Source organism: Muscardinus avellanarius (genome assembly GCF_963383645.1).
Source record: "Muscardinus avellanarius genome assembly, chromosome: 16".
Taxonomy (NCBI): domain Eukaryota; kingdom Metazoa; phylum Chordata; class Mammalia; order Rodentia; family Gliridae; genus Muscardinus; species Muscardinus avellanarius.
The window spans coordinates 56,047,514-56,063,203 of NC_137802.1; the positions used below are offsets into that span (position 1 = coordinate 56,047,514).

At 40.6% G+C, this 15,690-nt stretch overlaps 1 protein-coding gene across 5 annotated transcripts in view; it reads right to left on the bottom strand.

The window, feature by feature from the left end:
- Window positions 1–15,690, bottom strand: part of KANSL1 (KAT8 regulatory NSL complex subunit 1) — a gene marked incomplete at both ends in the record, with an annotated part of 129,339 nt that overhangs the window by 35,082 nt on the left and 78,567 nt on the right. For 2 of the 5 annotated variants that reach the window (XM_080712958.1, XM_080712956.1), the window contains one exon: window positions 12,056–12,157. The exons of the other annotated variants lie outside the window; for them this stretch is intronic. In XM_080712958.1, the coding sequence (XP_080569084.1) occupies window positions 12,056–12,157 (102 nt within the window). The remainder of the gene's footprint in view (window positions 1–12,055; window positions 12,158–15,690) is intronic. 5 annotated transcript variants of the gene reach the window in all.

A 15,690-nucleotide genomic window follows, 5' to 3' on the forward strand; every position in this document is an offset into this window, starting at 1 on the left:
AAGGTCAAATGTCCCTGGGTTCCATCCCAGACCCCCCCCACACACACACACACAAAGTTCTACTAGCAATCTGAAGTTCAAGAGCTGGGTAACTGGGAAAGTAGGTTAATCTATTCTCAAATAAAAAGGGCTTAAAATATTAACTCCACTCCTAGTACTACATCTGGAAAAAGAAAAACAAAACTCACACTTATAGTTTTATTTGAGCTCCATAAATACTTTCATACTTCCTTAAGACAATTAAGAATCCTTATCTGCACTCTAAAAGGCTGTAGACACAGTAACACTTTAAAAATGTTAATCCACATGTAATTTAAACTTGATCACTACTGCAGTGGTTTACCCTATTAGTGTTTCCAGAAAACTGGAGTATGACTCAGATATCGTACCTGCCTACAAAAGAAAAACTGTAAAAGGGAAAGAGAACCTAAGTTCCCCCAAGCACAGAATAGAGCTTATCAATGGATTCCATCTGATCTTTGCTGTTCGGATATAATCTAAGAGCTAAATGCATCCCACAGACAGAAAGAAGAGAGGAGCTACAGTGGTGGATCCCCTTCTCCCCAAAGCGGGACTCTGGGATACCTGTTGGAGTAACCCTAGAGATGAAGCAAGGCTAGTTGCTGAACTGTTTTTCCCCATTGAAAAGGCCAGGTATAGGGCATAAAATGATTAGCACAGCAATGAGATTGAAATTTGTTATTCATATAGGGCAGGTATCTGTCGGACTCATTAATCCACCCTTTTAGCATGACCAATTAAGAGTGACAAAGAGCCCCTGATGAAAATCTAAGAGGTTTTATGAGTGGTGTCTTTTTCCTGGAGTCTAACAATGAGTATGTATTAGATTTGTCTTAACCTAAAAGTAGAGAAGGGTTTTGTAAAAAAACAGAGAAGCACACAATAAAAACGCACAATAACATCAATCTCTATCTGCAAGACACTGCATGTACTTTTACTTTATTCAATTAATGCCATGTTACAGCTACTTGACATATCATTTTCTAAAATGTATCATATCTGGCTAAAGAATTTAACAGCTGGACTTTGGTTATTCTCTTAACAATCATCATCAAAAACAAAACATTAAATGGGTGACAGAAATTCAACTTTTATTCCCAGTGTAAAAACACAAAGCTGAGGGTATAGCTCGGAGGTAGAACACCCCTGGATCAAATCCCCAGTACCATAAAAATAAAAACTTAAGTTTTTTACTCTATATGAATACTAAATGTCTCAAGTACTACATTCTCAATGATACTTAGTACAGTACTGCTTAAAGTCATCAAAATAAGCTGGTTGTGGTGGTATATGCTTGTAATCCCAGTTCTCAGGAGAAACAAACCTAACGTAGTGAGATCCTGTTTTGAAATTAAAAAAAAAAAAAAATAGGGTTGGGGTGCTGGGTGTGGTGGAGAATGTTTGTAATCCCAGCATTTGGGACGCTGAGACAGGAGAATCCAGGTTCATAGACAGCCTCAGCTACTTAGGCCCTTTGCAACTCAGTGAGACCCTGTTAAAAAAAAAAGTAGAATAAGGCTGGGTGAGGTGACACACGCTTGTAATCCCCATGCTTGGGAGGTGGAGAAAGGAGGATCACACAGGTTCGAAGCCAGCCTTGCTGGCTTAAGAGACCCTCTTTCCAGATAAAAAATATATTTAAAAAATAGGTGTCTGGGAGTGTAGCCCGAAGATAGAAGGGTTCCAGGAACCCCAGTACCACCAAAAAAAAAAAAAAAAAAAAGGGGGGGGGGTGCTGGGGTGTAGCTAAAGTTAGAATGCCCCTGGGTTCCATCCCCAGTAACACAAAAGAGGTGAGGTAGGGCTCAGAGGCTAAACACTTCAGGGTTCAATCCCTAGCACCAAATAAATAAATGGGGAAAAAAAGAGGAAAGATTATAAAGAAATACAGCTATTGCAAAATTAAGTCTTGCAAATTACTTATTGTCCAACTTAGGTATTCAGTACCTAATTTACTTTGAAATAATTAGACAGTATTTACAGCTGTTGGTCAAGTATTTCTTAGCCATCATCTATCCCTTTACTCTATCCCAAACCCTTATCAGGCTGATGCACTACAGTCATCATCTTTGTTGATTGCTAAAGTTTAAGGAAAAGAGATTTCTGCTTAACCAATAGCACAAAGAACTATTTAAGTTCTTTGGACTGTTTAAGGAAAAAAAAAAAAAAAAAAACCCAACAATAAACAGGACGTGATGCCACATACCTATAATCCCAGTACTTGGGAGGCTAAAACAGGAGGATAGCATGTTTGAGGCCAGCCTCAGCAATTTAGTAAGCAACTTGGTAAGATTTTGTTTCAAAAAGAAAATAAAACAGGGCTGGAGGTGTAGCTGGGATGTAGACTGCCTTTGGGTTCAATCCTAAGTACCAAAAAAAAAAAAAAAAGTTTCAAAATAAAAATTAAGGCCTGGGGTTATAGCTGTGATATAAAATAAATGGCTGGCCTTGAACCTATGTTTCTCAGAGGCCAAGGGTTCAATCCCAGGTCCAAAAAAAGAAGAGGACAATTTACACAGGGGTGCTCTACCACTAAGTTGCATCCCTAGCACATTGTAGTTTTTATTTTGGAAAAGGGTCTAACTTGCAAAGGCTAGCCTCATAGTTATGATGTGTGATCCTACTGGGTAAGCCAGTTGGGCAGCTGGTATTATAAATGTGGACACAGCAAAAGGCAGCACGTATATTATGATTATTGTTTTTTCTCTTTACATAAGAAATACAGGAATGGGGTTATAGTATAGGGATAGAATGTCCCTGGGTTCAATCTCCAGTGACACCATATCTTAAAAAACAAAAAGCAAACCAGGCATACTAGTAATCCCAGTACTTGGGAAGCTAAGACAGGAGGCTAAGACAGGAGGATTGAAGGATTACAATTATAGCCAGACTCAGCTACTTAGGAGACCCTGTTTCAAAATAAAGAATAAAAAATAGGGATGGAGGTATAGAATGGAGGTAGAATACCCCTGGGGTTCAATCCCCAGTACCAAAACAAAACAAAACCCCAAAATCAAATGTTTAGAGCTAAAGAGGGAAGTAATAAAAAAGTGGAAAATCTTAAAGCAAAAATAATGGTTTTGTGTACTGGAGATTGAAGCTAAGGCATTCTACCTCTTAGCTATACTCAAGCCCTATCTATTTTTTTAAAGTTTGAAATAGAATCTGGCTAAGTTGTTATGGCTTGCCTTGAACATGTTTCTCCTGTCCCAGTCTTCCCAATAAAGAGAATAAAAGGGATGTGCCACCAAACTGGCTAAAATAATGTTACTGAAGTGCTTATTCAAAAAATATTACAAGCCCGGGTGTGGTGGTACATGCCTGTAATCCCAGCATTCAGGAGGCTGAGACTGGAGGATCACAGTTCGACAGCCTCAGCTACTTAGTGAGGCCCTATGCAACTCAGTGAGACCCTGTTTCAAAATAAAGAATAAAAATAGGGCTGGAGTGTAGCTCAGAGGTAGAATGGCCCTGGATTCCATCTCCAGGACTACAAATAAATAAATAAATAAATAAATAAATAAATAAATAAATAAATAGGCCAAAAATTTTTCAGAGAACTCTTAAAGGAAAGGGAGAATAGTCAGGGTTCAAAAGAAGTTTTTGGTTTTTGTTTGTTTTTTTGGTGGTACTCAGGAAGGAACCCAGGGGCATTCTACCTCTGAGCTATACCCCCAACCCTATTTTTTATTCTTTATTTTGAAATATGGTCTGAGTTGGAAAGGGCCTCAATAAGTAGAGCTAAGGCTGTCTGCAAACCCCGATCCTCCTGTCTCAGCCTCCCAAATGCTGGGATTAGAAGTATGCGCCAGCACGCCTGGCTCCTCAAAGAGGTTTTTTTAATCTTAGGATAAGAATCAATAATAGAAGCCAGGCATGGTGGCATATGCTTGTAATCCCGGCATTTGAGAAGCTGAGACAGGAGGATCATGGTTCCAAGACAGCCTCAGCTACTTAGTGAGGCCCTTTGGAATTCACTGAGAACCTGTTTCAAACTATAGAATAAGCCAAAGCTGGGCGTAGTGGTGCACACTTGTAATCTCAGTATTTGGGAGGCTGAGACAGGAGTATCACAGATTTGAAGCCGCCTCAGCTTCTTAGCTAGGAGACCTTCCACAACTTAACCATAACCTGATTAAAAATAAAAAAGCGGGCCGTGCGTGGTGGCGAACGCTTGTAATCCCCGTGCTTGGGAGGCAGAGACAGGAGGATCGCGCAGGTTCGAAGCCAGCCATGCGCGCTGGCTTAGGAGACCGTTTCCAAAATAAAAAATGTAAAATAAATAGGTCTGGGAGTGTAGCCCAGAGGTAGAAGGGCTTCCAGGTACCCCAGTACCACCAAAATAAATAAATTAATTAATTAAAAATAAATAAATAAATAAATAAATAAATAAATAAATAAGTGATGGGGATGTAGCTTGGAGATATTACACCCATGGGTTTAATCTCCAGTACAAGAAAAAACAAAAACAGTTATAAGAAGATGACTTCTGGCCTCCAGAGACCTGGTAATAGCTCAGAGGTAGACTGCTTCTGGGTTCATTCCTAACCACACACTGGACTTAAACTTTTGAACTTAGGATCCTCTTGTCTGAGCCTCTAAGAACTGGTATCACAAGTGTACACCATATCACCTGGCTATGTATTAGCTTTTTTTTTTTGAACTAGGGATTGAATTCAGGGGCATTCTACCCCTGAGCTACATACACCCGTAGCTGGATTTTTTTTTTTTTTTTTTTTTAATTTTGCAATTGAGTCTCACACTAAATTGGTGAGGCTGGCCTCAAACCTGTAAACTTCCTGTCTCACACCTCAAGTACCGGGATTAGAGGAGCCACCACACCTGGTTTATGTAATAGTTTTAATAGCTTATTGAGTCAGATATGGTGGCACATGTCTGTAAACCTAATTACCTGGGAGGCTAAGAGGACTCCAGGTTCCAGGACAGTCTTAGCAATATAAGGAGACCTATTTCAAAATAAAAATTAAATAAAAGGGCTGCAGCTGTAGAATGCTCCTTGGTACCATCCTCAGTACAAAAAAGTAATAAAAAGGATTTTTGCATAGGTTTTTCTATGTATCATGCCTTCAAATAAAGGCAGTTCTCCTAGGTATTTCAATTTTGACGCATTTTTTCTTGCTATATTCCATTGTCTAGATACAACACTTTTACAATATTATTGGTTAAGTACCACCTTCCACCAAGTAGAATGATATTAATTACAGGTTTTCTGAGGTAGTTTTCTTCTATTCCTAGTTTGCTGACAATTACTATAATATGTGGGTCAAATGCTTCCTCTGTGCCTACAGGGATGATGACATAGTTTCTTTTTCTTTATTCTGTTAATTACATTTTTGAAAACCACTCCAAAGATACACTCCTGAGATAAACTCTATTTATGTTATTTACAATATTCATATAATTTGCTAGTCTTTGACTAAGGATTTTTGTTTCTGTGTTCAGAAAGTATGTAGGTTGGAAATTTTCTTCTAGTGTGTTTGTATGGTTTGGGTATTACGGTTATTCTGGATTTATCAAGTAAGAGGAAATATTCCCTCTTTTTTTCCTCTAAGTTTGGCTAGGTCTAGTATTTTTTGCCCTGTGAGTGCAATCATTTGAATTTATACACTTTTTTTTGGCGCCGGGGGGGGGGGGGGGGGGACTGGAGGTGGAACCCAGGGGCTTTACTACGGGCTACACTCCCAGATCAATTTTATACTTTATTTGGAAACAGGGTCTTACTAAGTTGCTGAGAGCCTCACTAAGTAGCTGAGGCCGGCTTTGAACCTATATGATCTTCCTGTCTCAGCCTCCCAAGCTTGGGGATTACAAGCGTGTGCCACCATGCCCAGTTATACACTTCTTTGTAGAAAGATTTTAAACTATGAATTCGATTTCCTTAGTAAAAATAAAGCCATTTATATATTTGCAGTCTGCCTTCATGTTCATAGGTTCTATAACCAAGGACTCAAGCAAGCATGAACTGAGAATATTCAGAAAAAAACTGTCTAAGCCAAATATGTACAGATTTTTCTTAACAGTACAGAATAACTTTGGGGGGGGGGGGCGGATCTGTAACTCAGGGGCTTTCGACCACCGAGCTACACTCCCTGCCCTATTTTGTATCCTTTATTTTGAAACAGGGTCTCACTAGGTTGCAGAGGGCCTAAGTAGCTGAGGCTGTCCGTGAACCGCGATCCTATCTCAGACTCCAGAATGCTGGAATTACAAGTGTGTGCCACCATGTCTGGCTAGCACAGCATAACTATTGTGAGAGAATTTACATTTTAAAGGGCATTAATGGAGGTCACTTAATATCTAGATTAAAGTATATGGGAGGACTTGTATGTGTTACAGATAAACACTGACATTTTATGCCAGCCTGAAAAACATCTTCTGACATTTTATACACCAGTGACATTGTAAACCTCTGACTGAATGATAGAACCTTGTGGCAGATGGACCAAGAAGGTCCTCATCTTTTCCTAAGAATACCTCGTTTAAATCTTTGATGTCTCTCCCTCCCTCCCTCTCTCTTTTTTCGTGATACTGGGGGTGGAACCCAGGGGGCTTTTCTACCTTCAGGCTATACTCCCAGACCTATTTTTTTTTTATTTTATTTGGAAATAGGGTCTCACTAAGTTGCTGAGAGGAAGTAGCTCTCAGCTGGCTTTGAACCTGTGCGATCCTCCTGTCTCAGCCTCCCAAGTGCTGGGATTGCAAGCACGTGCCACCACACCCAGTGATGACTTTCTTGAATACATTTAAAGTGTGTTCTTAGGGCTGGGCATGGTGACACGCACTTGTATTCCCAGCATTCAGGAGACTGAGACTGTAGGATGGTGGTTCGTGGACAGCCTCTCAACTACTTAGTGAGGCCTTCTGTAACTTAGTGAGGCCCTGTTTCAAAATAAAAATACAAAATAAGGCAGGGGGTGTAGCCCGGAGGTCAAATGTCCCTGAGTTCCATCTCCAGGCGCCCCACCCCCACCCCCAAAGTGCTCTTCACCTATCATACAGCACAGGTTCCAAGTTAGGTCTTCCCTGCTTATTACACTTTTTTGACAAGGTGAAAAGAGACTGCTATCTATTCCAAAGAGGGAAGAGGGAAAGATAAAGGTCATTTTTTTGAATACTGGAGAACAATTTTCAATGTCATGGAACATGGTACGTTTGATTGACAGGTGGATCAAATTTAGAAATCCCAATGCAGGAGCATCACAGGTTTGAGGCTAGCCTCAGTAACTTAGTGAGACCCTGGTTCAAAATAATAATAATAATAATAATAATAATAATAATAATAATAATAGAAAAGAATAGTGCTGGGGATGTAGCTTGTAGGTAGAATGCTCCTCGGTTTAATTCCCAGTAATGGAGAAGGGGGAACCCCAATAACTGGGGAAGGAGAAAGAAAAAGATTTTATTTCATACCGGAATTTATTTGCACAAATGTCTTTAGCAGAAACAAAGCCATAGGTTTTTATTTTCTCTCTTACCTTTCACACTGTCTGGGTGAGAAGTGACACTTCCCTCAAAGGGGAGAGAAAATTTCTTCTAGGAGGTTTGTACTAGATTTTACTTTGTTCTGCCCTATTATTTTGTGGCATCATCAACAAAAAAAATCCATCTGTCATGCTCCATGCTCAAAAAGGGACTTACCTAGTTGCTAATGTTAATGAGCATTTTTTAGAATTTAGTTTCAGTGTTATCTATACTATGTTTAAGCATGTACACACTGGTTCTAACAAGGAAACAATCATTTAGCTGGGTGTGGTGAGGCATGCTTGTGATCCCAGTCCTTGGGAGGCTGAGATAGGAGGACTGCAGGTTCCTGGATAGCCTCAGCTACTTAGCGAGGCCCTCTGTAACTTAGTAAGACAATGTTTCAAAATAAAGAATAGCTGGAAGTGATCGCACAGGTTCGAAGCCAGCCTCCCTGGCTTAAAAGACCCTGTTTCTGCCCTGCGTGGTGGTGCACGCTAGTAATCCCTGCGCTTGGGAGGCAGAGACAGGATGATCGCCTAGGTTCCAAGCCAGCCTTGTTGGCTTAAGAGACCCTGTTTCCAAATACAAAATATAAAATAGGCCTGGGAGTGTAGCCCGGAGGTAGAAGGGCTTCCAGGAACCCCAGTACCACCACCCTCCCCCCCAGAAAACCCTGTTTCCAAATAAAAATATAAAAAAATGGGTCTGGAAGTGTAGACCGGAGGTACCAGCAACAAAAAAATAAAGAAAGAAAGAATAAAAGCCAGGCGCGGTGGTACACACTTGTAATCTTCATGCTTGGGAGGCGGAGACGGGAGGATCGTGCAGGTTCCAAGCCAGCCCTGCTGGCTTAAGAGACCCTGTTCCCCCCCCCTCAAAAAAAAAAAATATATATATATATATATCTGTCTGTCTTGGAGTGTAGCCTGGAGATAAAAGGGTTTCCAGGAACCCCATTACCCCCTCCCAAAAAAAAAAGAATAAAAAAGTAGGGCTGCAGGTGTAGCTCAGACATAGAATGCCCCTGGGTTCAATTCCCAGTGCCGCAAAACAAAAACAAAAAACAATCACTTGATTTGAAAATAAAGCAAAAGCCGGGCGTGGTGGCGCACGCTTGTAATCCCCGCGCTTGGGAGGCAGAGACAGGAGGATCGCGCAGGTTCGAAGCCAGCCGCGCGCGCTGGCTTAGGAGACCCTGTTTCCAAATATAAAATGTAAAAATAGGTCTGGGAGTGTAGCCCGGAGGTAGAAGGGCTTCCAGGAACCCCAGTACCACCAAAAAAGAAAATAAAGCAAAAAAGGATTGTTATATCTCCTTTCAGTGACACTGAAATATTATCTAACATTAGCCCAATTAAGAGTCATCTGACTATAAATTATTTAACTTTGTTTTTATTGACTATAAATTACTAGGATCCCACATGCCTTACTTGGGGGGTTTATCTTAGAACACTAATAAGTTAAAAGTGATTTGTCTCATTGAAGACATAACACCTAAAGTTACAATTTAATTGTTCTGCAGAATATTAAGGTTTTATAAGCCCCTAAATTATGTTATTCTAGCATTCTTTCTTTGGTACTGATACAAATCAGTACCAGTAATCAATATACCATATTACAAGTTTTGCCACAACCACGATTTTTCCTTAATAAGTCACTACGCATTTCTTTGAAACTATATATTAACAGTCCTGAAAATACTTTGTTTCTGTTGTTAATTCCACTGAGTTTCAGAAATAAGAATATGAAAATAAACAACACAAAAAAACTGACATCATTATCTTTAAACCACAAGCCTTTAAATATATTTTCTGTAATGAGAGAGGAGGGAGAGAGGGGAGAGGGAGAGAGAAAAATTACCTATTTCTTGTAGGGAAAATCAACAGTAAAATAGAGAACAGGTTTTACAAGTACCCCCTGCCAAATGTGACCTAAATTTTATTTTTGTGTTTATGGTTCTGGGTATTGAACTCAGGGGCATTCTACCTCTGAACTACATGCCTCAGCATTATTTTGAAAAAGGGTCTTGCTAGGTTAATGAGAGTCTCACTACTTGCTAAAGCTGTCCTCAAACCTGCAATCCTTCTGTCACAGCCTCTCAAGTACTGGGATTATATGTGTGCCACTGCATATGATTCAATCTAAGATTTTTGAGTACAAAATGGAGCTGGGCATGGTAGCACACGGTTGTAATCCCAGTATTTGGGAGGCTGAGACAGGAGGATCACAGGTTTGAGTCCAACCGCAGCAACTTAGTGAGAGCTTGTTTAAAAAAAAAAAAAAAAAAGCTGGGTGTGGTGGTGCACATTTGTAATCCCTGCATTTGAGAGATCACCTCAGCTACTTAGTGAGGCCCTTTGAAACTCAATGACACCCTGTTTCAAAATAAAAAATAAGACGGAGGGTGTAGCTTGAAGATAGAAAACCCCTGGGTTCAATCCCCAGTACCACAAAAATAAACAAATAAAAAGTAGGGCTGGAGGTGTAGCTTAGAGATAGAATGCCCCTGGGTTCCATCCCCAGAATGACAAAAAAAAAGAAACAAAACAAAAAATAGGGCTGGTGTGTAGCTTAGAGGCAGAATGCCCTTGAGGTATTCAATCCCTAGTTCTGCAAAAATATAAAAAAACCAAAGACAAAATGGAGAAGAGGGAAGTCACTCCTCTTAAAAAAAAAAAAAAAAAGAGCTAGGTAATGAAAATGCTAAATAAACCCTCCTTCCTACCATGAAAATCTTTGCCAGGCAATATGGCAATTGACAAATTAGGTACAGATTTGCAAACACACGGCAAAGTAATTTTCTTTCTGGCAGTACCATCACTGGACCAGCAGCATTCCATCACTGAGCCATACATCCAGCAGCCCCCTTGAGTGGATAAATGCCCCAGATTGGCCTGGAACTTGTATTCTCTGACCTCATCCTCAGGAATCACTGGGATTATAGATGTGAAACCCATTGAGACTCCAATGAAGTAAACTTTTAAGTCAACCTGATGCCCTTAAAAAAATATTTGAGCTGGGCATGGTGACACACACTTGTAATCCCAGCATTTGGGAGGCTGAGATAGGAAAACTGCAGTTTGAAGACAGTCTCAGCTACTACTTAGGCTCTTTATAACTCAGTGAGACCCTGTTTTGAAATAATAAAAAAAACAGGGTGTAGCTCAGAGCTCTTGAGTTCCATCCCCAGCAGTTTAAAAAAAAAAAAAAAAAAGCCAGGTGTGGTCGCTTGTAACCCCAGCATTTGGGAGGCTGAGACTGGAAGATCGCGGTTCATGGACAGCCTCAGCTACTTAGTGAGAGGCGCTCCACAACTTAGTGAGACCATTTCAAAATAAAGAATTTAAAAACAACAACAAAAAAATAGGGCAGGGGATGTAGCTTGGAGGTCAAATGCCCCTGGGTTCCATTCCCAGACTGGCAAAAAAATAAATAAATAAATAAATAAAAGCATGGTGGTGCATGCTTGCAATGTACTTGGGTGACTGAAGCAGGAGGACTGCAGGTTCATGGTCAGCCTCTGCAACTTAGCCAGATCGTGTTTTAAAATATGTAGTAAGCCGGGCGTGGTGGCGCATGCTTTTAATCCCCACGCTTGGGAGGCTGAGACAGGAGGATCGCACAGGTTCGAAGCCAGCCTCAGTTACTTAGTGAGGCTCTCAGCAACTTAGTGAGACCCTGTTTCCAAAGAAAATATAAAAAAGGTCTGGGAGTATAGTCCGGAGGTAGAAAGCCTCTGGGTTCCACCCCCAGTACCACCAAAAAAAAAAAGTAGTAAAATAGGGCTGAATAGGGCTGGGGGAGTAGCTCAAAGGTAAAATGTCTTTGGGTTCAACTTCCCAGTAAATATACTCACAATTATATATGTTCTGCAGACTATTCCACTAATATAATGGAAATGTACTACTTTTTGTCTCCTATAATACTGAAGGTTTATAGAGAGCATGTATATATTAATAAGGGTAGAAGTTCAGTGTGATAAACTTAATCTCTCCTTGAATACAAGACAGCGACAGAGTATACTTATTATGTTGTTTTCATAATTACTTATTGTATATTTTTGTAGTACTAAACAAACCCAGGGGCATTCTAAACCAAGCTACAACTCCTGATTTTGCATTGCCCCCCCCCCTTGCATTATTGGGAATGGGACTCAGGGGCACTTGGTATTCTACCTCTTAGCTACCCCACCAGCCCTACTTTAAAAAAAAAATTAAACAGGGTCTCACTAAGTTGTGGAGGGCTTCACTAAGTAGTTGAGGCTGGCCTGAAATCTGTAACTGTGCTGTCTCAAGCTCCCAAATATTGGGATTACAAGCATGTGCCACCATATCCGGCTTGCATTTAAATTCTAAAGCTAGCTGCACAGCTGTAAGAGGACTATGTTGCCCTATTCAGGAATTCACCTCTTGAAATGCCCTAAGTGATAAAGGGATACAGTTCCCTTCCTTTAGCCAACGCAAAGATTCTAGTTACAGAGAATAAAGTGTGTGGTTAAGCTATACCCTGAATTCTTACTCATTTTCCCTTTTCTATCTTTTACACTTACCAATTTATCAGTCCCGTGATCGGTCTTCGCCTCAGAACCAAGTGGGAGCAGTAAGTCTGTTGTATGTTCTGGGGGAGGTGCCTCCCCAAGAACTACCAACCCCTGTAAGAAAGACAAGAGAAAAGAAAAATAGCATAAGAGTGCTATTAATTACAAATTTAATTTAGAAGTTAATATCAAAATGGTTGGGGGGGCAGATTAGTTTACCAGAGGACTTTTCCATGGCTGAGAAACAAACAACATAACAGGAGCTTTGCTTTCCCAAAGAGTTAAAATGCCTAGCAGAGTACTGAGTAAGGCAAAAAAGATTCAGACTCTCAGCTTCTCTCTCTCCTAATACTTGAATGCTCTGACATACACGAAATTTCAGCCATTTATCAGTTTTTATGTGGATCTTCCAGATCTAGAATATGTAACAGATGATTACTTTGTAGCATTTTATACTATATTACCAATGGAAACCTACAGAATTAACATCAGCAAGACAGTTTTTCTTTCTCATTTACCTAATCAGAAATGTGGATCAAGGCAGGGCATGGTGGCAAAAGCTTGTAATCCCTGCACTTGGGAGGTGGAGACAGGAGGATCGCGCATGTTCGAAGCCAGCTGTGCTGGCTTAAGAGACCCTGTTTCCAAATAAAAATATAAAAAAAATAGGTCTGGGAGTGTAGCCCGGAAGTAGAAGGGTTTCCAGGAACCCCTGTACCACCCCCCCAAAAATAAAGAAAAAGAAAAAAAAAAGAAATGTGGCTCAAGAAGTACTAAATGTATTACTATTTTAAACAACAAGTCCAATTAATTTTATCAAAAACAATGGAGTAAAACAAAGACGGAAGAGTCCCTGCACCACCGGGCGTGGTGGTGCACACTTGTAATTCCAGGGAGGGGGACTGGTGGGTCACAGTTTGCCGAAAGCCTTAGCTACTTAAGTGAGGCCGTTGGCAGCTAAGTGAGACTGTTTCAAAACTAAAAACAGGACTGCGGGTATAGCTCAGAGTTACAATACTCCTGAGTTCCCAAAAGAAACCAATGACTTAACTTCATTCCTTAATGAGGAATGTCTGTGGACATCAGTCCAAGGGGCAGTAACTTTAGGCTATTATATTCTGAAATAGCAACTGGCAGAGGACAAAACTAAAGGTAAAGAATATCTCCATTCTTGCTCCCTGCCCCATGAGTCATATCAGGATCACACTATCTGATCAGGCCTAGAGAACTCCCATGAGGCTGAAGGCAGCTTCTGCTTTAAACAGGGACCAAAAAATTGGAATGGGTTGCAGCTGCATGCAGTCTTTTTATGTTTTATTCTTTATTTTGAAACAGGGTCTCACTGAGTTGTGAAGGGCCTCACACTAAGTAGTAGCTGAGGCTGTCCTCGAACCGTGATCCTCCTGTCTCAGCCTCCCAAATACTTGGATTACAAGAATGTGCCACTATGCTTGGCTGCATGCAGTCTTATAATTATTCCTTGTGTAAACTACAAAGCTTTCTAAGTCCAAAATAAAATTACAATATTTAAAAGGCTGGTGTGAACCTTTCCTACCATCTTAAACCCTACTACATTGACCCCACTGTGGATGAGTTCCACAAGAATCACCCTGGTAGGCCAGGCCTGGTGGTGCATGCTTGTAATCCCAGCATTTGAGAGGCTGCGACAGGAGGATAGTGGTTTGCAAACAGCCTCAGCTACTTAGTGAATAAATAATAAAAATAAAAATAAAGAATTAAAAAAATAGGGCTGGGGATGTAGCTTGGAGGTAGAATGCCCCTGGGTACTGCAAAAACAAAAACAAACAAACAACAACAAAAAAAAAAAAAAAAAAACACCCTGGTTTACCCTGGGTAACACACAGCTGTCCATGAAGCCTTATAAACCTCTTAAGATGAAAAACAACTGCTTTACAAAATTTCAAGAGAAAGGTGTAAACATTTCCACCCTTAGTGATTGCTGTGAAATCTCACATACCAGGTAGAAGGAGGGATGAAAAATGAGAAGGTATTAGACACAAATGCAGAAGACTTAGAGAAAGAAGTCTCCTTTAGCTTTAGAACCAGTTTGGTCTCTACAGCTCTGAGTTTTGATATTTATGCTCTAGAGAAACGATGCAAAAGACACAGGAATCAGACAGTACAAATGACCTCTCTTACAAGCCTCTAAACCATTAAAATACTTTTTAAAAAAAAATGGTACTGAGAATGGAACCCAGAGGCCTATACCCCTAACCCGATTTTATTTTTTTCTTATTTGGAAACAAGGTCTGAATTAGTTGCCAACAGCCTCACTCAATTACTGAGACTGGCTTCGAACCTACAATACTCCTGTCTCAGCTTCCCAAGTACTGAGATAGGTACCATGCCTAGCTTAAGACTAACTCTGAACATTAAATATTCATGAATAAATTTTTATTTAAATACTGAAGTAAATACTGAAGGTATGCACATTGTTTGCTTTCTCTTTTCTTTTATGGGGATGTTGAGTATTGAACCTAGGGGCATTCTACCTCTAAGCTACAAGCCAAAATTTTTAAATTTTGAAACAGTGTCTCACTAGGTTGATGAGGGTTGATACTTAGTGAGGCTGCCCTCCAACAGTGCAATACTGTGCCTTACCATGCCTGGCTTTGCTTTTTCTTTTTAAAACACAGGAGCATTTTTTTTTTTGGGGGGGGGGAGTCCTTGGGATGGAACCCAGAGGCATTCGACCTCCAAGCTACACCCCCTGCCCAATTTTTTATTCTTTATTTATTTTTGTGGTACTGAGGTTCCTGGAAGCCCTTCTACTTCCGGGCTACACTCCCAGACCTAGCGTGCACCACCACGCCCAACCCTTTATTCTTTATTTTGAAACAGGGCCTTCACTAAGTAGCTGAGGCTGTCTGTGAACTACGATCCTGTGGTCTCAGCCTCCCAAATGCTGGGATTACAAGTGTGCGCCACCACGACTGGCTGGGATCATTTTATTTTTTAAAGCAAAAAGAATAAATAAGAAAAATTTAAAAATACCATAGTTTGGAGAAAAGTACAGAGGACTTCCTAGATATTGTATTATTTCTCCAGAGAGCAAAAGGAAGCATTATTCCCCAAAGGGACTCTATATACTCACCTATGACTTAGAAGGTAATAGTTAACTTCTGACAGAACAGAAACTGGTAACTGGATCTTGAAATCACTTAGCAGTAGTCCTCAAAATAGCTTCACTTGGCCGAGCTTGGTGGCGCACGCTTATAATCCCAGCATTCGAGAGGCTAAGACCGGAGGATCACAGTTTGCGGACAGCCTCAGCTACTTAGGCCCTCTGCAACTCAGTGAGACCCGGTTTCAAAATAAAAGAATAAAAATTAGGGCAGGGGGTGTGGCTCAGAGGTAAAATGAATGCCACTGGGTTCTGTCCCCAGACCAGAAAAAAAAAAAAAAAAAAAAAAAGCTTCACTTGGGCCCTAAATACAATATGACTAGTGATGAGGGGAGGTGGAATAGTGGGGATTGAAGCCAAGGGTATTCTATCTCTGAGGTACTCCTAGTGGGTTTTTTCTTTTCTCTTTTTTTTGGGGGGTGGTGGTGGTGGTGGCGGTAGTGGTACTAGAGATTTACCCCAGGAGCATTCTACCTGTGAGCCACACCCCCACCTCTATTTT